Source organism: Alexandromys fortis, unplaced genomic scaffold (assembly GCF_014885135.2).
Source record: "Alexandromys fortis isolate MF-2015 unplaced genomic scaffold, M_Fortis_MF-2015_v1.1 scaffold_201, whole genome shotgun sequence".
NCBI lineage: Eukaryota > Metazoa > Chordata > Mammalia > Rodentia > Cricetidae > Alexandromys > Alexandromys fortis.
The window spans coordinates 2,184,722-2,209,409 of record NW_026068087.1 but is presented as its reverse complement, the minus strand read 5'-3'; the positions used below and the strand labels follow the sequence as shown (position 1 = coordinate 2,209,409).

At 39.0% G+C, this 24,688-nt stretch overlaps 1 protein-coding gene across 1 annotated transcript in view; it reads left to right on the top strand.

Moving 5' to 3' along the window:
• Positions 1–24,688, top strand: part of Cog5 (component of oligomeric golgi complex 5) — a 216,388-nt gene that overhangs the window by 28,269 nt on the left and 163,431 nt on the right. The window contains exon 6 of the mRNA XM_050122311.1: positions 3,907–4,027. Within this exon, the coding sequence (XP_049978268.1) occupies positions 3,907–4,027 (121 nt within the window). The remainder of the gene's footprint in view (positions 1–3,906; positions 4,028–24,688) is intronic.

Here is a 24,688-nt window from a genome sequence, read left to right as displayed (position 1 = left end):
CTGCGGTTGTGGGATGTCTTGTAGACAGGTGATCCAATGTGTACCATTGATTTCCAGCCAGAGCTACATAGTGAGATCCTGTCTCCATTAAATTAAATGAGCAAACAGACAAACAAATAAATAAATAGATATGCCAAACCTTTGGTTTCTAGATGGAAATTATTATTTCTTATTCATCATATGGTTACTGTGAAAAGAAGTTAAACAAACATGTTAACTGCCTGCGTGTCTTGACTATGTTTTTAAATAGTATGTTTGTATGCATGTGCTATATGAGTGTCTGAGTGTGGCTGGGATGGCTGTAATATGTTCTGTGTTTACCTATTAAAGAATGTTTATACCTGGACATTTAGTGATGTTGTGTTTCTGGAGTTTTTAATTATTTTGTGTGTGTATATGTATGTGTATATGTATGTATGTGAACATGAGGATAGAGGTGTCTAGTGTCTTCCTTGATCCCTTTTCCCTTATGTTTTTGAGATAGGGTCTTACTGAACCTGGATCTCAATCCTGTCTCCACTCCCACAGTGTGCGGGTTACAGATGTATGCTAAAACCTGGGTTTTATGAGTTGATGGTGATGAGGGATCCAAATTCATGCCTTTAAGCTTGTACAGCAAGCACTTAACAATTGTGTTATCTTTCCCAGACCTTGGAGTTATTAATTTTTAAATTTTTATTTATTTTTTAGTGGATTTTTATATCTATCTCAGTCCAGCTTATCTCCTCATCCCTTCTCATCTACCCTCTGCCCTTGCAATCTCCTCCACAAGATAAAACAAAGTAAAATTTAAAAGAAAAGGAAAAGAAAAAAATCTTTCTTGTATGGAAGCTGTCGTGTGACACAGTGAATCACACAGTATACCCTTTAGTCCATGCATCTTACTTGCATGTGTTCACTGGTTCGAGGCCTCTGGTGTCTACTATCAATATTGGACCCTCACTGAGACTCCTTAGATATCCTGTTGTTGTCCTGTGTCATGGAGCTCCTGCAGCTTAGGGTCTGCAGGACTGGCCTCTTCACATGCTCCAGCAGATCCTAGATGGGGTGGATGTTGGGATGGGACAACTCCGAGGCCTGGCTCTCGGACTGGGTAGTTTCTGTGTTGGTCAGCACCAGGGTGCACTCTCCAGCACTGCCTCGGCTAGTTCACCCTGTGCAGTAAGCAGCAAGGGGGTAGGCTGGTTCTCCTGCTCTCATGCTTTCAGGACCAGGCCACCTACACCACCGGGGCCAGCTCTACTGTGTTGCCCAGATGCAGGGATCACTGTGCAGGGATGCAGCTGGTGAGAGGCAGGGCCAGCTCCCTTGCTCTTGTGAACTCAGGGACAGCTCTCCCATGTACCATAGGTGTTGAGTGGTAGTGGATGGTTTCTCTCTCTCGCCCACACCACCATATGGCAGATGAGGGCCCGTGCCAGTTCTGCTCACGTTTTCAGGCTAGCTCATCCTCCTCCTGTTACTAGGATCAGCTCTGCTGTGCTGCCCAGGCAAAGTGCAGGGCTCACTCTCCCAAGTGCTGCAGCCAGCGAGGGGCAGAGTAAGCTCTCTTCTGCTGTAGGTGGCAAGGGGCAAGGAGGAGAGGGCATCTTTCCCTCACCCTTGCTACCACATGGCAAATGAGGGGTGCAGAGTCAGCTCCCCCACTCATAGAACCTCAGGGTAGGCTCACCTGCATCCCTACCAGTAAGGTCAGCTCTACTTTGGTGCTCAGACTAGGTGCAGGGCCTACTGTCCCAAGTGTTGCAGCAGGCAAGGGGCAGAGCCAGGGGTTCTACTCTCCCGCCTGCTGCAGGGAATACGGGCGGCATCTCTCCCTTGCCCATGGGGTGCATGACAGAGTGTTGGAGGAGGCCGCTTGTTTCGTTCCAGCTGCTCGGCAGCTCAGACCCAAAATAGCCACACAGAAAACTATATTAATTAAATCACTGCTTGGCCCATTAGCTCTATGGCTAACTCTTACATATTAATTTAACCCATTTTTATTAATCTGTGTATCGCCACGAGGCTGTGGCTTACTGGAAAAAGTTCCAGCGTCTGTCTCTGGTAGGGCTGCATGACCTCTCTCTGACTCTGTCTCCTTTCTCGCAGCATTCAGCTTAGTTTTCCCTGCCTAGTTCTGTTCCCCTATAGCTTTGCTATAGTCCCAGAGCAGTTCCTTTATTAACCAGTGGTATTCACAGCATACAGAGAGAATCCTACATCAACAGAGGAGTAGTGGGGCCAAGTTCTCAGGGCTGACTCACCAGTGTCCCTGCCAGCAGGGTCAGATTTACTGTGCTGCCCAGATGAGGTTCAGGGCCCACTCTCATGATTGCTGCAGCGCGTGAGATGCCAGGCCAGATCACTGGTTCTCATGATCTCAGGACCAGCTTTCCCTAGTTCTGAAGTTGGTGAGGCTGGATCAGCTCTCCCTCCAGCTGCAGGTGACTAAGGGCAAGGTGGGGAGGGTGTCTTTCTCTTGAGCATGCCACCACATCTACTACATGGAGACAAGGATGGGGTGGAAGCAGGTTCTCCCGCTCTCATGCCCTCGCAGCCAGCTTGCTCCCCTGCCAACAGGATTAACTCTGTGAGGTTCAGGACCCACTCTCTTGAGTGCTGCATCAGGTGAAGGGCAAGGCCAGTTCTCCCTAATGTTCTGGCCAGTGAGGGGTCAGGGCCAACTTGTGTAGCCCTATCCTCTTGACTTTTGGAGGTAACAGGAGCCACAGACATCAACACAGACCACTGCTGCGGTGGGGTCATGGGCGCATCATGGCCCTAGGTGACAAATAGGCTACCCATCTCAATCCACTCTTCACCTCTTTGGAATATGCCTCTCTCCACAGGACATGAGTCTCTCTCTCTCTCTCTCTCTCTCTCTCCCTCCCTCCCTCCCTCCCTCCCTCCCTCCCTCCCTCTCTCTTTTCCACATCCCACTCTATATTTGCTTACCATAAACAGCCTGATGGGTTGTGGATGTTTGTCTCCTGCTCAGTCTTCATTGGCACTGGGCAGACTCCTGTTGTCTCCCTGGCCTGGGGCAGAGAGAGCCCTGGGTGGGCATTGAGTTTTTAATTCTTATAGCTATCTTTTTAGGGTTTTCCTCAGTACAAATTCTTGCTTTTCAAGTAGCTTTGGGCCTATTTGAAGAGCAGCATACATCACCTGTTTCACTGTGGAGGCAGAGTTGACCTTGGTTTGCTCTTTTATCTCATTCTGGAGGCAGTGGCTCTGCACCCAGTTTCCTCATCAGAGCGTGCACACTTTTAAATCTCTCTCTCTTTTTTTTAAAGCTCAGTTACATTTGGAAAAGAAAAAGAACTAGGAAGTGACAGAAAAGTTAGTAATAGTTTTTTGAGTTTTGTCTTCCTGATTTTCTTTTCTACAATTTATTGACAGGACTAGTGAAGTTGACGGTTTTAAAGACTAGTCCCCTAGTCTTTGAGAAAAGAGAAACTAGAGTGGAGGCAGTAGGCAGCCAAACACAGCACTTTGCCATCAGCTGTAAGCAAGCAGAACTGGTGCATGGTTACCACTCCTGCAGATTCTGACTTAATTGCATGGAAATGTGATCTTAGCATCACAACTTTTTGCACCTTTCCATTTGCATTAACGTGAAGTCAAACAGCAGTTGGCCTAGAATAGGGCTGAAGAAAAATCTTTGACTCCTAGTGTTTTAATTTAAAATTTGCTCTATTTGGGATAAGTTGGGAGTTTTTGTAAAGGTTAAATATGGGATTGTGGATGCTCTTTTTAAAGATATGTGGTTATTTAGGGTGTTCAGTGTGAAGCAAAAGGATGAACAATTTTTTTTTCACATCTGAGGAATGGAAAGCTTCACAGATTAACTGACCATAACCACAATGGTATGGAAACTGTATGGAGCTACTGTACTTTCTTACGACTGTGTTACTTGAACAGGTGGCCTGTGACTTGCTTCGGAGAATAATTCGCATCTTGTTTCTCAGTAAGAGACTCCAGGGACAACTGCAAGGAGGAAGTAGAGAGATAACCAAAGCTGCTCAGAGTCTCGATGAACTTGGTAAGTCCTTTCATGATTAAAAATTCGTAGAAGTTTGACAGCTTTAACTCAGTTGATTTGTTGACATTTGTTTTTACTATTAATAAATATTACTAAAATTAAAAAATGACTGTTTATAGCATTGTTATAAGCAATGTTTCTGTTCAGAAAGGGTGAATAAAATTAGATTTCTTGAAAAAGTTTACTTTAATATTGATCATATAATAATATTGACTTTTTTCACGAACTGTTGTGTACACTTGAACATAAATATTTGAGTCACTGCAATCACAGTCATGATGCAAAACACTTTTATCCCTCTTGAAAATACACCCATCATTGCTTATGATCAGTAATATCCCTGCCCTCTAACCTGACAGCCATCTTAATTTTCTGTCATTATACCTTTGTCTATTAATAATCACACATAAATGGAGTCGTAAAGTCCATATCTTTTTGAGGCTGGCTTCTTGTACCTACCTTTTAATACCTTTGAGATTTATTCAGATTATTGGGTATACTAGCAGTTTGTTAGAATACATTCTGTGTTGTCGTGGGGATTGCTTTTTGAGTGACTAATCGGAGGAGAATTGGAGTCCTTAGCTTTTAGTGATTATGAATAGAGCGGCTGTAAACACTTGTGTGTAGGTTTTGTTGTGATTTCTATGGGGTAAATATCCAGGAGGAATGCTTTTCTTAGGGATTTGAAATAGGCCCTTGACATTCAAGGTTTAGAATTGATGGTTTTGCTGGCTAAGAAACTTCAGGTTCCATAATCTTGAAAGTTTGAATAGCTAGTGAGTGCACACAGAAAAGGCCAACACCTGGGTTTTGATGAGACTTTGTGGGTTTCTGGTTTTCATTGGGTACCCAGTAATTTTTTTGAAGTGAAAATATTTGGTGGTATTTATTCTTTTATAGATTCAGAAGACCTTTGATATTATATATGTCTTAAATTTTGACAGTTTGCTTACTCTTGGTGGCATGGTATGCCAAAGTAACACTGGAAAAGTGTATTTGACATGTTCTTTTTGAGTTTTTCTGTTTTTGGTATTTCTGTTGCAAAGTCTTGCTCTAATGCAGCAGTTCTCAACTTGTGGGTTGTGACCCTGCTGGGGTCACATATCAGATATCCTTCATATTAGATTATGATTTGATGCACGTATATAATTGTAATAGTAACTGAAAAATTCTACTTTATTAAAACATTAATTCCAGTGTATTATGGCAATTTATTATCCTCCTTACTTCTCTTTACTTAGTTATAATGGTAAAACTGATCAAAATTAAACATTTTTTGAAAAGATTTTGCAAATATTAAATCATACATGAGTCACAGAAACTGTAATTTTTTAAAATTTCTTTTCATTTTATGTGCATTTGTCGGTGTTTCTGCTTGTGTGTTATGTATACACAGATACCCAAAGAAGCCAAAAGAGGATGTTCGATCTCCTAGGACCAGAGGCACAGAAAGTTGTGAGCTACTAGATGTGGGTGCTGGGAACCAAACCCAGGTCCCCTCAAGAACAGCAAGCAATCTTAACCTCTGCACCATTATTCCAGGCCCAGAGATTTAAATCTTTAATACATCTGCATTGGAATAAGTCAATCATGAACTGTATTTTTTCAGTGACTTTTATATTTAATAGTTATAAAATACTTTGAGTAAAGCCAATGCATTAGAGAAGTGATTGAAAGAACACACCACTATTTGTATTACCATATCTATTGGTTACAGAACATAATAATCATGATAAAATAGTTGCCATTTTTAAATATGATGGACTGTCATTGAGGATAAATGTATATACTAAACCTTGAAATAATTTTTATCTGTGTTTAATGAGTACTATATATAAATTTTGCTGCCTAAAAAGTAAGAATTATTAATCAAAGCTAATAGCTGATACTAGAACTTTTACACCCCTATTTAAGAATACACTATGAAAACAACACTTGCTACTCTGGCCAAGAAAATTGATCAATGCCTTCCTCAGCCATTGTCAGAGATGCATCAAATCACACCTCGGTGATGAGAACATTTCTACAGTTATTACTGTCTTTGTGGCACAGTGGGTTCACTCCTTGGTGAGACAGAGCCAGCGATCTAAGATGATCTAAGATGAAAGAATGAAGTTTGTTACCTGCAACAAGCAAGGATAGCACGGGGGCTGACCCAGAGCAGGGTCTCCCAGTACACAGGGACAAAGAGACTTGAAAACTCACAACTATTCATATTGGAAGGACTTGGCATCATATGTAGGGGTTGGCACATTCCTGAGCGTATTTATTTCAAGATCATGCTTCATACATTGCATGTTCAGAAGTGGAGGATAAGAAGGACTCCGGGACAGATAATTTGGCATTATGTGATTATACTGAACAAAGTTGTGTAGTTTTTGAGGACAAGCCAGCTGTGACCTATTTCCCGAATTGTACCCCACCTTCTGCTAGTTCATTCATGATAACCCATTGATGATGATAGACAGTTCCCTGGTGACCAGTCACCTCTCAGTTCTTCCAACACATGAGCCTTTTCAAGGACACTTCTATCTGAAGCACAGCTGTATGGTACTGGGTTACAGTCTGCAAAACTAACTTATTTGCATGCTGTGAAATCAATGCTAGTTTTTGGACTGAAAGTGGTATGATTTTTTTCTCTGTGCAGGTGAAATGGGCACATAGACTATAATAAACACTTGTTTGCAATTTGAGTGAAATCAGTTCAAGCTGCTGTTGGTTAGATGTTTGAAGAAAACCGTGTGCCTGGTGCTAACATCTTCATGTCGCTCTGATTGCTTTACCTGGAGTATGCAGGAAAGGGTTTGTTTGGGTCATGTAGAATCTTTTCGCAGGTAGCTGCCAATCTTTTGAGCCAAAGTTTGTAGTTTTTACACTTCCCATTGTTATTTTGTCTACCCAAAATTAGGTTTCTGCCAGCAGTCAAAATTACATAGAATTTTAAAGTTATATTCTAGACAAGGATAGAAATTTTGAATGTTTTCTAATTTTCAATCATACATTTTATCTTGATTGTTAGAATGATTTACTACTGATACCACTTGCTAAAACAAATTGTGTTTTATTTATTGGATTCCACACATACAGGTTATTGTGACAAATTATACAATATCTGTTTTCTTAGCTGAAATCCAATTTCTCTTTATTTAAACAATCTATTGTATCTTCTGTTATAGCAATCTACTACTGTATCTTCAATTTTTTTAAAAAAATAACTTTTTTTTTTAAATATAAGGTTTCTCTATGTAGCCTTGGGTGTCCTGGAACTCACTTTGTAGACCAGACTGGTCTCAAACTCACCTATATCTCCTGTCTCTGCCTCCTGAGTGCTGGGATTAAAAGTGTATGTCACCACTGCCCAGCCAAAAACCTACTTTTTTATCTTCAATATTTTTTAGTTTTTGAAAATAATGTATCTCTGGATTGATTACTATAGCTTACAAAGGTGTATTTGTAGGTAGCAGTGAATTTTATTTTTATTTGCTCTATTATTGACTTTTCCTACTTGATGAAATTTTTCTTTGTTAAAAACAAGTCAGACCATACTTTTATGTATACTTCTGGTCTGTTTATGAAAATTGTGATTTGTAATTCACATACTTATCAAATGATTATTTCAACATAAATAAGCTTGTTTTAACTCAATATAAATTTAGTGAATAGATGCAGGTTTTGTGTTTGAGAGGTTCAAGGTCTGCCACTATCTCTATATTAGAATCATAAGTCTGATACAGTGATGATGATGTGGTTTCCAGGAGAAAAACTTTTCTCTCTGCTTTTTGGACTCATCTTTATTTCCCATGAATCAGTAAGAAAAAACTTGTCCTTTTATATCTATAAAACTTAGGTAAATTTGTTAATATCTTCTATAAATATTTTTGAATGCCTGCCTCTACTGCACATGCCTTGTGCTATTTTAAAGATTAATGACATGTCCCAAAACAAAACACAAAGTCCCCTTTCTTTTTATAGCTGTATTCTAATGGGTTCTAAAGTTGCACATATAGTGTTCCTGGAAAATTCTGACTCCAAAGTCTGTGCTCTTAAACCACCAATGCGTCCCTTAAAGTCCTTGGCAGCATTGATTGATTTACCAAAAATATTGCTGTAATTGTTAGGTCTCCAAATTCTCCTTTCTTTAAAACCCATGAAAAAAATCATGATTTTATTATACATCCTAAGATTATATGGAATATAAAACTGAATCTAAGTGAGGACCCATTAGGTGAAAATGAGAGAATGGCTTTTGATTGAAATATGACTACCTCATATTTCAAACCAAGTATAAGATATTAATATGCATTGTTTATAGTATACCATGTTTAAGCAGCAAATGCATTTTATGAATGTGGCAGTTAATGACTTAACGGCCTATATTAATGGTTTGTTGAGTTAGTTTAAGATCATTTAAAAAGTATAATTAGCTGGGCATGGTGGTGCACACCTTTAAACTCAGCACTTGGTTAACAACTGGAGAATCTCTTTGAGATCCACACCAACCTGGTCTACATAGTTAGTTCCAAGTCAGGATGACATAGACCCCATCTCAATAAACTCTCTCTCTCACACACACACACACGCGCGCGTGTATGTATGTATGTATATTTATATAGTTATAAATATACATAATTAGTAAATTATAACTTAGGAAAGTAGAACATAGGACTCCATAAATTTGTAATGTTGACTATTTTCTGAGTTTTGAGTTTTCATTTCCATCTACTGTGTTCTAGTCCCAGAGAACATTCTTTAATCCAGAAATATCTTTATAATCCTTTTATTATATTTTATTTTGGAAGAAGGGATAATTATAACAGTTTTATCTAATAATGTTCTCATTATAGATATGAGACTTTCTTAAGATGTTAAAAATACTTTGATGGGCAAGCATTTCTGATTCATGTACAGGTGAATTCCACATAGTACATGGTCACTCAGTGAGCACTAAACTAATTAGTAGGTTTTTTTTAAGTCTGTAAGATGTAGTTGCAATAAATTTAGTAAGTTTTATCCTAAGCTCACTGCAGTTGTATAGTAAAGCAACAGTGGCAGAAATACTGTGAGACTGTTGATATTATTTTCTTTGTTCATTGGTCTGAGGACATACATTTTATAAATGTTACAAAAATCTTTGGCATGGGTATGTTATTGTGCAGTTTTGGCATAGATAAATTTAACAAAGGACAGATATGCTTGATTTAGATTTCTGTATTTCTAAATTACTTTTGGAACTGGGGTTCAGTTGCTATTAGGTGGAGGTGATGCTATGCTCAGTTTTAAATGATCAGAAAACCTTATAGTGGGTTTGCTGTGGTGGAGGTAAGCATAGTAAAGTAACACACACTCAAATAAAACTTAAGTGGCATCACTTAAAATACTAGTGAACTTGTTTTGCCTTTCATTGTGGTATCAAAATTCAGAATGGCATACAAAACATAACAAGCCCCTCACTTACTGTGAACATTCATCCACTGTTTTCCCTCCACTCACATTTACAGTAGCACTTCTATGTTGTATTCATATGATTGATTAATAATGCTTATGGAAGCTGTATATTTTAATCTGTTATCATTATCATCCCTTGCTAGAACACTTATACTTGAAAGGAAGTTATTTAGTAAAAGTTCTTCAATTTAGTAATTAGGGAAGATTTTCATTTCTTACTTGGTTATGTGTGTGTATGTGTGTATGTGTGTGTGTGTATGTGTGTGTTGTTTGGATGCTGATGTCATTACTCATTTCCATTGTAGCATGTTAATTCATAATTATAAACAAATATTGTTATTAAAAACTTGTTAAAACATGCCTTGAATGTGTAGAAAGAGTACCCGTAACTAAGGGTTGTTTAGTGTTTGTTCCTTTTAAATGACATCAGCTTGTTGATGAAGAGCAGTCTTGAGTCTCTCTAGTATTGCACAGGGGGTAGGTGCAGCCTTGAGTCTCTCTGGTATTGCACAGGGGGTAGGTGTAGAGTTATTCGGCTTCTCATCACTCTTATGCTTCATTACTTTGTGAGTAACATACAGTAGGAAACATTTTTTTTTTAAATCACTTGAGTTTGGTGAAATGAAATTAGCTTAGGATTAAGTTTGAAAGCTTTAGTATCAATTTATGATTCTAATTATAGATGCAGAATGTGACAAGTTAGTATCATGTGAACAACCGGTATGACCTTCTGAAGGACCAGATTTATTCATTTTTTTATTTTATGTGATAGGAACTTCAAATACTTCTTTGATGAATGAAAGGTGTTCTGTCTTGTATAAATATAAGATCATGTTGAAAATACATTTTTTTATGATCACAGCTAGGATTCTATTCAGAGTTCATGAGTGGCAACCCAGATTTTTTTCTATATTGATTATGGTAAAATAAACACAAGGTCACTTTGGAAAATAATTCTTGAAAATTATACCTGGTGGTAAAGCCAGTCACTAGAACCTATTTTTTTTTAAAAAGGCTAGAACAACAACAACACAAAGCTCAAGCTAGTTAACCACAGATATATCTTGTGGCTAATTTATTTTAGGGCATTAGTCAAGAAGTTGTGATGCTCAGAATGAAATGGTCCAGAGTTCTGTTACTTACTTCACACAAGTTAACATATTATAAAAGTAGTCACAGGTAATTGTACCAGGCTATTTCTTTTAGGCCACCAACCAGCTCCCGAGTCATGACACAGAGACTTATTAGTTATGAATGCTCGCCTAACTTAGGCTTGTTTCTGTCTATCTCTTTTAATTTAAATTGACCTGTTTCTCTTTCTGCTTCGGGCTTTTTACTTTACTTTATTCTGTGTATCTTCCACTGCTTCCCAGATGTCCACCTCCTTCTATCCTCCTCCTCCTCCTCTTCCTCTTCCTCCTCTTCCTCCTCCTCCTCTTCCTCTTCCTCCTCTTCCTCCTCCTCTTCCTCTTCCTCCTCTTCCTCCTCCTCTTCTTCCTCCTCCTCCTCCTCCTCCTCCTCCTCCTCATCCTCCTCCTCCTCCTCCTTCTTTCATTCCTCTTTGAGCCTAGATTTCTCCTATTTATTCTCTCTGTCTGCCAGCCCCGCGTATCTTGTCTCTGCCTAGTTATTGGTTATTCAGCTCTTTATTAGACCAATGAGGATGCCTTAGGCAGGCAAGGTGAAAGAAATGCAATACATAATTAAGCACATATCCTACATCGTTAAATGCAGCATAAAGTAACACACCTTTACACAGTTAAAGTAATATTCTTCAGCATAAACAAATGCAGCATATCCAGTTAAAACAGTATTCCTCAACAGGTGATATTGAAAATCTCTGTGTCTAAATTTTTTGGTCTGTTTCTTATTAACTGTGTTAACTTTTCAGTTTATCCAGATCTGTTTTCTGAGTAAAATGGCTGAAATGGTCAATACTGTTCCTGACTATGTGCTTGCATATGCTCTAGGAAAGAACATTAGAGAGGACCTTTATTTTATTATGCAGCATGGAATCTTCCATCTCATATCTGTTATACTCAGTGTAATATATTATTCATTGACTTTTGCTGGACTTTGTATAATATAGTGATATTTTATTTATGTTTTATAAATAAAGCTTGTCTGATGACCAGAAGGTAAACTAAGCCACTAGGGGCAAGGCAGTGGTGACACACACCTTTAATTCCAGTACTAGGGAGGAATATAAGGCGGGATGAGACAGAAACTCATTCTCTTTCCGTCTGACGATTTCTTAGTGGTAAGAGCTCTCTAGTGGCTTGTCTGCTTTGCTTTTCTGATCTTCAGGTTGAACCCCAATATTTGTCTCTGGGTTTTTATTATTCGTGCTACAGTCTCCTTTGAAACACATTTTGAAATTTGATTGCTGGTATGACATTCCTGGTAGGTAATTGGATCATTATGGAGATTAAGTCATTCTTAATCCAGCGGGGGCTGGATTTGTGTGTTGCCTGTTTTTAAACACATCTAGTTGGATTTCTGTGTTTCCATTGTCATTTGAATTGACAAGATATTGGTGCTTGCTTCTTGGACTTTCTAGTATTTAGAGTCACAAACCAAAACAAGTTTTCTAGTATGTTTTTTGGTCTCAGGTATTCTGTGAAGTCACTTCTTCTGAAGGTTATTTACTTACTCTCCTGAGTGTGGATTTACTGATGGGCTGTTTTCTGTTCCCTTGAAATAAATATCTGCATTTTTACTAGTATTATTCTGCTTAATTACTTTAGCTTTGTCATATTGATATCATAGTGTGTTTTAAAAAAATGTTTTGTTTAGGTTAGCAGTTACCTGCAGGGATCTGTGCTTGGCCAGTTTACTGTGCCATTAGGGAAACTGGGCTAAGTTAATTTATGTTTGCTTGTTTTTCATATGCACTTCCAGCCTGTGAATTGAACATTTTAAATTTGAATTATTTTGAGAATGATCTGTATAGATTAAGAATGTCTGCTTTGTGTTTGAAATACAATTAGATGTTAAATGGAGAGGGTATATATAATCTTTCTATTCTCAAATAATGATTGGATATAAGAATGTTTTATATTAGTCAAATTCTGAACAGTAAAGCTACCTGGTCATTTTATTTGTACTTGACCTTTGGAATCCACTAATATTAAATATTATTTTTTCTTAATTTATTTATTATGTATACAATATTCTGTTTGTGTTTATGCCTGCAGGCCAGAAGAGGGCACCAGACCCCGTTACAGATGGTTGTGAGCCACCATGTGGTTGCTGGGAATTGAATTCAGGACCTTTGGAAGAGCAGGCAATGAATGCTCTTAACCTCTGAGCCATCTTTCCAGCCACTATTAAATGTTATTTTACTTTGAATGATAGTCCTTGAAAATTTTGATTAAAGACTGAAATCAATTTCATGTCATCATTTTTCTTTTATTTAATAAATTTTCTAAGACACTTAGAAGAGCTGTAGTGACACTGTGCTCATAGAAAATTATTTCTTCCCTTTGACAAAACTAATGTGAAGGAGCCTTCCTCCTATCTTCAGTAGATGATACGAGGTTAATAGAGCATCCCAGCTCTGTGTCTTTTACTCTTGTCTTGTGACCACTTGAGCAAATTTGCTCTTATTTCTGTTACACTACAGTGCTATGTTCCCAGATCTCATCCATGTTGGCGATCTTCCCGCATGACTTGGATGTTGAGGGAAATTGTTCCAGAATGAAGATTTGTGAGACTTTGAAGTAGTGCAGCAAAGGGTGAAGAGTCTGGAGTTAGAAGTGAGAGCTCTTCTGCAGTGAGAAGTTGAGTTTATTCTGCCTCCATTAAGTCACAGTCAGCTATGTTAGTATTCTTCCTTTAGGAAAAAATAAGAATTCGCTGAATATTTGCTGGATACTTACTTAAATAAAGGAGTTAACTGCTTCATGCTTCAGTTGCTGAGCAGTTAAACAGAATGCTTTAGATATTAACAACTTTATGCTTATGTGGAATATTAGTCTACTGTGTGCCACTTAAACAGTATAGTTGCTTGGATATGTTATAAAGAACATTAGTTTATTCTATCATTCTAGAGGCTGATAAGTTCAAGATGAAGACACTGTCTTCTCATGAGTATCGTCTTGCTGTGTCTTCCTGTGGCAGAAAGGCCAGGGATAAGGGGAAGTCTGTTCTCACATGGTAGAGAGGAAAGAGAAAACATACTCCTACAAGCCTTTTTAATAGCAGTATTTAATATCTACCACACTTGTGTCCTAACATATGTCCAAAGGCCTTGTCTACAACACTGTTGTGATGGGGATTAACATACATTCTTAGCATAGCAGTTGTCATGCTCTGTGATTTGCTTTCTGACTTCATGTGAGCAAAGTTCAATAAACATAGTTCCCAGGCATCATAATCATCCCCTCAAAGATGTCCATGCACAATATCAGGAAAATGTTACTTTGAACAGCAAAAAATGCTTTGCAGTTACAGTTTGGGACTTGAGACAAGAAGATTGTCATAGATTAGTCTTGTGGTTTCACTGACAATCACTAACTTCTTAAAAAATGGAAGAGGAAGGCCAAAGGCTGGGTCCGATGATAGATGCTGGATGGAGACAGGAAACTGAAGCACAAGCAATGTGATCTGCTCTTGTTGGTGCTGAAGGTAAAGCAGGGGCTGAGAATCAAGTCAGATGGTTGTGATTAGAAGTTGGCAGCTGCTCCCAACTGGTAGCCAGGAAGGAAATGGTACTGTTGGTTTTCTCAACCACAAGGAACTAATGTCTGTCGCTACCTAAATGAGCAAGAAAATAATTCTTCTTAGTCTAGAGCTTTTTAAAAGTGAACTCCTTTGTTAACATTTGGGTTTTAGTCCATTAATGTATACATTTTGTGGTGCCATGGACTAAGTCAGGGCCTAATGGAAATAAGAACATTTTTAGTCAAGATTTCATTTCAATGAGCAGGAAATTTTCCATTGAGTTTCCTGTTGAGGCTAGTAGTTCAAAAATTACATTTGTTTAGTACATACTCTGAAGAAATCTTGTGATTTGGATGAAGAAAATGTTACTTTAGTCTCCTAATTTGCTTAAATTAAAATTAGTTGGCTTTGCCCTGTTTATACATCTAGATTTCCTTTGAGAAACTATTCTATTTTTTGTATTTTATTTTTAAAAAATATGTAGGGGTGTTTTACCTTCATGTATGTTTATATATACTACGTGTGTACCGTGCTCATGGAGGCCAGAAGAGGGTGCTGGTTCCCTGGAACTGTGGTTGTGGATGGTTGTCACCCCCATTTTTATGCTGGGAATTGAAACTGTATCCTCTGGGAAAGCAGTCAGTGATTTTAACCACTGAGCCACCTTTCAACACCCCACCCCCAATCTATTCTATATTTATTTTGGTTTTTCGAGACAGGGTTTCTCTGTGGTTTTGGAACCTGTCCTGGAACTAGCTCTTGTAGACCAGGCTGGTCTCGAACTCCCAGAGATCTGCCTGCCTCTGCCTCCCGAGTGCTGAGATTAAAGGCGTGCGCCACCCCCCCCCAATCTATTCTAAAAGAAGTTTGAAAGCATGTAAGTCTTTGGGGAGAAGGCCCAGTCAGTAAACTGTTGTCACACAAGTGTGAGTATCTGAGTTTAGATCCTGAGCACCATGTAAAAAGCTGGACATGACATCATGTGCCTGCAGTCCTAGTGCTAGGGAGGAGGCAAAGGGAGGAGGGTTTCTGGAGCTTGCTGCTGCTCAGTCTAGTAAGTTCCAGGTTTATAGAGAGATCCTGGACCCAAACTAAGGTGGCTGGAGAGTGCTTGAGGAAAAGTCCACAGACTCATGAATGCATTCCTGTACACATGTGTAACCGCACACAGAAAAAGAGATTGTATATCGTTTCTTAGGTGTATTAAATCATTGAGGCAGCCATAGGCACTTGCGCCCCGCACCCCCGTGTCTGCGCTGTGTGCGCTGGCACCCAGTTACTGAGCTTGGGGAAGGGGCTGGAAGTTGAAGACACGGATGTAGAAGACAGACTGACACATGCAGCTCCAAACGCTGGTTCAGAAAGCCCATCTTTATTAACACCATGTAGACTGAAATACACTGCAGTTAATGATCAACAGGTGATCCTCTGATCCTCTAACTAGGCACAGCTTCTAGTAACTTATATTAGAAGGTTCTAGGAGGGAAAAGCAACTGAAGGCCAGGACTCATTAATTCCAACATCTTCCCCCTAAATTTTTTATAAAACAGAAGACCCTCCTGTCTTAGGTCATCTCAGAAGAGTAAACCCTTACCCGTCTTTGGGAGGCCCCTTCCCTGTCTTAGGCGGGCCCTCTTCTGTAGAAGTTGCCCGTCTACGGAGGAGTCTTCATTGTTGGTGCAGTATTTGCAACCAAACCTTACTGGCCAACAGGGACAGAAGGACTTGTTAAGTGACCATATTCTGCATTCTCATGGGTTGTCTGATCTTACACAGAATTCAGAAATGAATGCCTATGGCAACAGGCGTTGATTGCCAGCAATAGGGTCCCCAATCACCACTGGACCCAGCCTCCCATTTGGGCTATGGTATTCAACCATCCCTTTGGCTAAAACAATCTGGTGTGCTAATTGTAACATTTCAAGGGCTATTCAAGTAACCATTGAGTTGTTTCACCATATAAGAGGCATTAGCAATATTAACAGATGTCACACAAATGGAATGATAAAAGTGTGAACAAGACATTTGTATACTAGTCATAAGTCCACCTGCTCCTACAATAGGGCAGTCCTTGATTTAAATTAGAAAGTCCAAATTTAATGTGGACACTCAGGGCATTCTGAGTCTGGAGCGCATTGTTGACTTGTCTTGCCAGTTTATCCATGGTGTCCAACACTAACAATGTTTGTGCCATTGCAGCAGCAGACACCGCGAAGACAGCAATCACTGCAGCTGTCTCTCCAGAATCTCGTTTCTCTCGATACAGGGTCATCTCAGTCTGCTTAGCCTTTTTGGTAATTGGCAGTGGTATGATGGCTGGTACCCAAACCAACAAGGCAGCCCTGGAGTGGTCATCCCAGCAGTCGCTCAGGCCACAGTTTCTGAAAGAACAACCAAGAATATCTTTTCCCCCAAAGGTGCTATTCCATACTACAAAAATGAAAAGAAAAAAAAAACAAAATAGTGCCTGGGCTCTCAAAGAAATATTTCAAAAAAGAAAGATAAGAACTACACTCATTTGTATAGGATTCTTTTTAAAGTAATATTCGTAGCCCAAAAAAAATGTTCACAAAGGAAAAGATTTGATTAATAGAAGCCTGTTCTATCACCATATTGCTTAAAGCAGTTCTAGCTGTAAAGTTTGAGGAATTAAAAAAAAAATGAATACAAGGAGCTAGCTTAGCTCATTGATCAACACAGGGGGTTTCTTATCAGGCTTCACACAGTGCTTTCCGCTTAATTGGGACTCACCAGGAGGCGCAAGAGTGTAACAGGTGTCATTCTCAGGCTCATCACAGGATCCCTTCTCATCATTTCCCACAGCCCGAAATACCACTCTGGTACCCAAATGGGCTTATCCATTCCTGGAGGAAAAACACAAACAGCTCCTCTCACCCTAGCCAACAGGGGCATGGGCTCCTTCCATTGTCCTGTAACAAGGTGCTTCCATTGTACCCATCCTAAGGACTGAGAACTTTTATTCCAATGTCTTTCTATGGCCCAATGACCCTCACTATCCACAGTTAAAAAATTTAGAACAAACAAAATAGAAGCCAATTGTGTATGTGGTCTCGCAGTCATTGCTCCATACACTGAGGTTTTGGGGCCCTGGAGCAGGGCCCTCTGCCAGTTTCCCTGCTGTGGATTAATGGTACGTGGCAGAGGTTTCCCATCTATATCTGTTTTAGAGAAACAGTCTGTAGCCCAATGAGCTCCCCTTCTGCATCTAGGGCACATGCCAGGTTTCCTCCTTCCCTTCATTATCAGCTGTGGGCATTCCTTTCGAAAATGACCAGGAGTTCCGCAGTTAAAACAATTACGGCCTCCGGCCCTCTCTCCCAGTGCTCTTATGCTTCTCCGAGGTTGAATAGCTGCCGCTATAACCTGGCCTTGAGTGAAATTCCCATCTATATCTCTGCATATCCTGATATAATCATTTAAGCTCTTTGTTTTGTGAGGGCGTAATGCTTCCTTACAATATCTATTGGAATTTTCAAATACAAGTTGTTTTATCATAGGCATGGCTGTTGTCTCATCTCCAAACCTGCTATTTGTAACAGTCTATCTACATAATCTTGGAATGGTTCAGATGGTCCTCGTAGAACTTTTGATAATTGATCCCCAGCTGCTTTGTTAGGTAGGGCCTTCCAAGCTTTAGTGATAGATGCAGCTATTGGGCGAATACTCCTGGATCATAAAGATTTTTTTTTGCTGCAAATCAGCATAAATCCCAGCCCCAGTTAACATTTATAAATTATGTTGAGCTTGGCCCGCTAGAGCATTTAATTGGGCCGTTTGCTTACGATTTTCCTGATATTCCCCTTTCCATAGGAGATAATCTCCCCCAGATAAGACAGCACAACATAATTACTGCCAATCACTGGTGTTAAATTCATAGCAGAGAAAGATTCTACCATGGTCAACGTGAAGGGTGCTTGAGCCCCATATGCAGCTACAGCTTCCTTTAATTGCTTCATTTCTTTAAATTTTATTGCAAAATGTCTGGCACCTCCATCACCGGTGCAACAATGTGTACAGGACGAAAACAAATCCCTTGTTTTGTTCAGTGTCAGGGCCCCTACTCAAATAAGACCACTTCATTATTATAAGCCGGTGGGGACGAGGGAGTTGATGTGAGTCCTTTTTTACTCTACGTTTTCTCAGCTTTTTAAAGAGATTTTTTAATTCCTTACATATAATCTCCTCTTCTTCTAATGAATCCTCCTCACTATCCTCCACTAGCTCTAAATCATCAAACTCCTAATGTCCGACTCTTTTCTGAAAGAAGAAAAGATACTACCCATCTTTACTCCTCTGTATGTCTCTGTTGGCCAGGAATGACGCTGTCTGCTTACCTCTCTCGGAGGGGCTTCCACGGGCGGTCTCTCAGCATTCCCTTTTCCGATATCTCGGCTGGGATTTCCAATTGCCGCTATCTCGGTGGGCACCTCCAATTACCACGCACCCAGCCCCCCATGTCTGCGCTCTGTGCACTGGCACCCAGTTACCGAGCTTCAGGCAAGGGGCTGGAAGTTGAAGACACGGATGTAGAGACAGACTGACACACACAGCTCCAAACGCTGGTTCAGAAAGCCCATCTTTATTAACACCATGTAGACTTAAATACACTGCAGTTAATGGTCAACAGGTGATCCTCTGATCCTCTACTAGGCACAGCTTCCAGTAACTTATATTAGAAGGTTCTAGGAGGGAAAAGCAACTGAAGGCCAGGATTCATTAATACCAACAGGCACTAAAGCTTGATTTGGGAAGAGACTTGTATAACCTGTTTCAGTTGAGTATGAAAGTTAGTGTTTATTTGGGACTCCCCGTATGGTAACATAGATTCTCCAACTCGATCAGAGCTGAAAGAATACCCAGGGTGATCTCTTGTTCAAAAATTAAAATAAGAAACACTCCACTCTTTTCCATATATACTAAATGTAACTATGGGGTAGGGGGTAAATAAAATTACTTTGCTGATATATTGTCTTCCGACAAAGTTTGAGAATCACTAAGAATAACCACCTAATTAATTGATGTAGAAAAATTACTACTTAACACTAAGTGGTGAAATTGATATTTTAAAGTAAGTTAAACTGTAGTAATGAAAAATAAAAGCTAAAAAGGATTGATTAGAAAGATTTTCACTGAGAGTAAATGACTGAATAAATCTTCTTGAATGTATGCTTGTAGGCTAGTTATTTTAACATAATGGTCAGAACAACAGAGTGTTCAGAAATTCTTCTTTCCTCAAAGTGATACATTGCTAGCACTTTAGAGACTTGAGACTCATAAAATTATAGCAGAAATGACTACAACTATTTCTGCTGTGAAATTTAGATGGAGACAGGAAGAGATGAGCTTTGAAACCATTTGGATCATGGTTTCCATTTCCTTCTGTCTTGGTGACCTGATTTGAAGAACTTCTCTCCCATTTCAAACACCGTTGAGATTTACTGAGACAGAGTTTATAGACTGCCTCTGCCCTTGCCTAGTGTGTTAGCAGGGCCTCCGAAGATTGCTTTTCTCTCATCCATTTTTCTCTAGGACTGGAAAAACTAAGTTTTTGTTACATTTTAGCAGTCACTTTGGGCGCATGTCACACTCTGTGGTTGTGTTCTACTCTCTGCATTCAAAAGTACATTTACAATTCTAGAAAAAAAAACCAGTTGTTACTTTTATGTGTACATTCTTCATGGATTTTTTTTTCCAGATAGGGACTTACACTGCATTTCAGGTCACTGTGTGACCTAGGCTGACTCAGATTCTTTACAGTTTTCCCGCCTCAGCCTACTGAGTCCCAGGATTACAAAAATGGACCGACACACCTAGCTTTTTTTCAGATTTATTTTTTGAGAATAAAATATTGAAGTCTTATTCCACAGAGTAAGTTAGAGATGGGTCCTGAAAGATAATAAAAAATACTTAAGGGCTGGAGAAATGGCTCAGTGATGAACAACACTGACTACTCGTCCAGAGGACCCTGGTTCATTTCCAGCCCTCACAGAGACATAGAAGCAAGCAAAACAATGCATATAAAATAAAAAAAAATAAGCTTAAGAAAAGCGAAAACCAAGTTCCTAGTGTATCTATTAAGGGAAGAAGTCATAGTAAATTTCTTTTATAATTTATTCCTTTAAAAAACGACTATGTCACCTAATTGAATTGAAATGCCATTGTTAGCTGTTTTTAAACAAATTCCACAATAATACGGTAAGTGCTGTATTGATCCTAGGTGCCAAGTCCTGAGCCTTACTTAAGTCACGAGCTCATGACACTTTCTTCCAGCAGCCTTTTGAAGTAATGTCATTTTAGAGATGGATAGAGTGTCTTGAGATGAGGCAGCAGTTTCATGATCAAACAGCTAGAATATGAAGGGCTGGATTTCTGTTTCTCTTAAAATATATCTTGAGGGCTGGGGAGATGGCTCAGTCAGGAAGGTACTTGCCACAAAAGTATGGAGACCTGAGTTAGATTCCCCCCAAAGCCAGAACTGCTGGCTGTGTGTGTAACTCCAGTGCTAGAGAGGCTGAGACAGCAGGATCTCTAGGCTTCTGGCCAGCCAGCCTGTGTTAATAGATGAGCTCCGGGTCCCAGGAAGAAAGAGGCCTTAACTCAAAAGGTATAGTGGATGTCTCCTGAGGAATAACACCCAAGCTTGGCCTCTGGCCTTCATATCCACACACATGTGCATCTACTTGCACAAAACTTCCTTCCCTGAAATATTTCTGGTCACTTATGTGTTATGTTGCCAATTTACTGTAGAATTTGTAGACTTTTAGGTTTTGTGTATGACTGAAAAGTTCCTTTATGTTCATTCTTTTTTAAAATAAATAATCCTTCAATAAACTATTGAAGTCTGTAGTTAGTCTCAAATATTTAAAATGATAATTTGAGCATCTTTACTCATTATATATAGATTCCTCCCCCCTTACAGCTGTTTTCCTGGAGTTTTAAAGCTTGTGCTCTGAGACAAAAGAGTATACGAATTTGTGAATTTTATAAATTGAAGTACAGTAGATTTTCCAGTGGAAGTTATATTTACCACTTAAAATTTTTTAATGTTATAATTAATACCCCTTTTCATGAATGTTACCTCATTTTCTTCATTATTTTTTTTTCTCTAGAACTTTGCAGTTTAAAAGGTTTTTGTGTTTCTGTGCCATGCTTGTGGCATGGTACAGACGTGGAGTTCAGAGGACAGCTTGTGGGAGTCCTCGGGAATCAAACTCAGGTTGTGAGGTTTGGTGGCAAATGTCTTTACCTAGTGTTTATCTTGCTGGACCTATTAATATTCCATCTAAACCATTTTAACTGTCAAATAATGATAGGCTGTGAAAACTAGAAGATTGAGGTATATGTTAATTTCTAAATACTAAAAAACCTTAAGTTCTTACCTAGATTCATTATTAGTAATTTAGAAAGTTAACCTCCTAAAAACCACTATATCTAAAACTGCTTACCTAAAAACTGCTACATTTGACATGCATACCATCTTGTATTCTGCGGTGTGGACACACTTCCATGTCAGTTCACAGGAACATGTGTTTTTATTTTAGCTGCTAATGCAGTGACTTACATATAGCTTCTCTTCTCCCAATTCATGTTGAAATTTGATTGCTGGAGAAGATAACGTCTTGGTAGATTGATTATGTTATGTATGGTTAAGTAGTTAATATTAATAAGTTTATTTTTTTCTTCAAGAAGTAGTTTGATATGAATTGAATTCAGTTTGAGCTATACCACATCTGTAACTTTTCATTTATTAGAAACTGAATGCCCTGAAACTTTAGTCTTCTGATAATGAAATTAGTGGTTCCCTTCTCCTCCCTTCTCTGAGGTTTTTTGTTTTTGTTGTTGTTGTGTTGCTCAGACTGAGACTGCAGCCCCTGAGTCAGTGATAATTGTGCCCCAGCCTCTGCAGTGCTCAGACTTCCACCCTGAGCTCTGGATGGTTTTAAGTCAGCTGTTCTGAAACTTGAGCGGTCAGAACATTTGAAAATAGTTATTTAAAATGAACTTTCCATGGCTAAAATCCTAGAGATTTTGATTGAGAAAGTCAAAAGGGCCCCAAAGTTGGCATTTTATTTTATTGTATGTGTGTGTGTGTGCACGTGCATGTGTGTGTGTGTGTATTTGTGCATGTGTCATGCACGCCTGTAGAGAGGTCAGAGGACAACTTGTGAAGGTTGGTCCTCTCTTACTATGTGGGTTAGTTTGATCTTGGGTCTTCAGGCTTGGTGGCAAGTCCCTTTGCCCACAGAGCTGTCTTGCTGGCCCAGGAGGAATAGGCATTTTAAACCAGCTTTGAAGAGGATTCTTATATAGGATAACTACATTTTGAGTAACACTGTTTTAATCATTAGGATACAGGAGTAAGATCAGAAACTGAAAACCTGTTCACTTTCCAATTCCTCTACTATTTTCTGATGAGTCAGTGTGTGTTAAGTACTTTTTTGGGGAAGACAATATAAAAGTTTTCATTTTTATAATCAATTTATTGTAGTATATATAGTTATGAAAGCTTTATACAGTTGTCATAAGTTTATATTGGAACTCATTTTGTAGACCAGGCTAGCCTTGAACTTGCCGAGATCTGCCTGCCTCTGCCTCTGCCTCCTGAGTCCTGGGAATAAAAGCATGCGGCACCAACACCTGGCTTCTTTCTTTCTTTTTTGATTTTTTTGGAGGCATGATCTCACTACACAAAACTGGCTGGTTTAGAACTATGTGTAGACCAGGAGGACCTGAACTTACAGTAATTTGCCTGTCTCTGTTGTCTGACTACTGAGATTGAAAATGTGCCCCATCATGCCTGGCTAATTCTGTTAGCTGGCCCTATGGCATAAATAATACAAATAGTCTTCTCTATCCAGTTAGCATATATTTTGTATACCATTAAAAGTTACCCGTATATAGGATGTATCGTGGAATCATGAGTAATGTAAAGGACTAATGTATTTGTATTTTTTCTGCATTCCCGGTCTATTTTTAGTGTGGCCAGAGTTCTTATTTTCTTAGCATTAACACAAAATTTTTATATTGAATTAAAATTTTCCACCTACTTTAAGTATATGTTTATAACTCTCTAAAGGGAAAGTAATTTCTTCATGATATTGTTCTGTCTTGTGCCACTTTTTATTTTCATTTTGAAAACTTGGCGGATATGTTTTGTAGTCTGCCTTGCTAACGTCTCTCAGGAGAACATGAAGCATTACTTTCATGGAAGCAGGGAGAGGAAAATGACCTTTCTCCCAGACAGACTCAGCTCACTTTTATCTTAGTGACCCTTCAGGGTTTGATAGTGGAAGAGCTAATATCAGTGTCAGTAACTAGAATGACAGCCCCTTTTACCACCTGCTGGTGACATGCAAGACTGTCATGCTGGAACACCCGGGTCCATCTCATTGGGGTTGAGAAAACCGTGTGACACTTAGGGTTATCGTCACTTTTTGTTTTTTAAGTAGTGAGGATGGTGAGAAATATTTTCATTGAATTTCCTCAGCTCTTCTCAGGTGTAAAAATGAATTTTTCTTAATAGATAATAGCCTTTATATTAGTAATAAGCCCACTGTTGCCTTTCTGATCACGATACCATTCTTTTCATATGTGCAAATTTATTTTAGTATTTTAATAGATTTTATACTTTAATGGTACAATGTCTATATTTCAAATATATTCAGCCAGTCAGTTGGCATATCTTTCGTTATTTGAATAATTTTTAGAGAAAGTTCAGTTTTCAAATTAATTTTTTTGTTAACTCTAACTCACAGTTCTATTTGTATTTTTCTAGAAGCTGAGTACCCTTAAGTATTTTAAGTCTGTAAAAAATAAAGATGTGTTTTTATTACTTTTATTCTTGTGTATGTGTGCCTGAGTGCCACACGTGTGCATGAGCTTGCAGAAGCCAGAAGAGTGTGTTCTGTTCCTTGGAGCTGGGGTTACAGGAGGTATGAGCCTCTAGATGTGGGTGGTAGGAATGGAACTAAAGTCCTCTGGAGGAGCAGCAAGTCCTCTTAGCCACCGAGCTGCGTGCCTCTAGCCTTTGACTAGCTGTGTTTCCTTATTTTTCTCTCTTATGTTAGTACTAGATGTCATTTTATTACCACTTAGCTCACACATCACTTCTTTGGATTCAATATGCATGTCTCCAAAGCAGTCTGCATTCAAGAACACATGCAAGTAAAACTGAGCTGTAAAGAAAATACTCTCCAAAGATTTGCTTTGTTTACTTATTTCACATTTAATTTTAGGAAAGGAAGAAAAGTTGTTCTAGTCAGAAAAAGCATTTGCTTCTGATACTAAGTTAAGAAATAGAAACCTTTTTTGCAGGGGGCTGGAGAGATGGCTCAGTGGTTAAGAGCACTGACTGCTCTTCCAGAGGTCCTGAGTTCAATCCCCAGCAACCACATAGTGGCTCACAACCATCTGTACTGAGATCTGGCGCCCTCTTCTGGGGTGCAGGTACACATGCAGGCAGAACACCTTATACATAATAAATAAATAAATCTTTTATTTATTTATCTATTTATCTATTTATTTATTTAT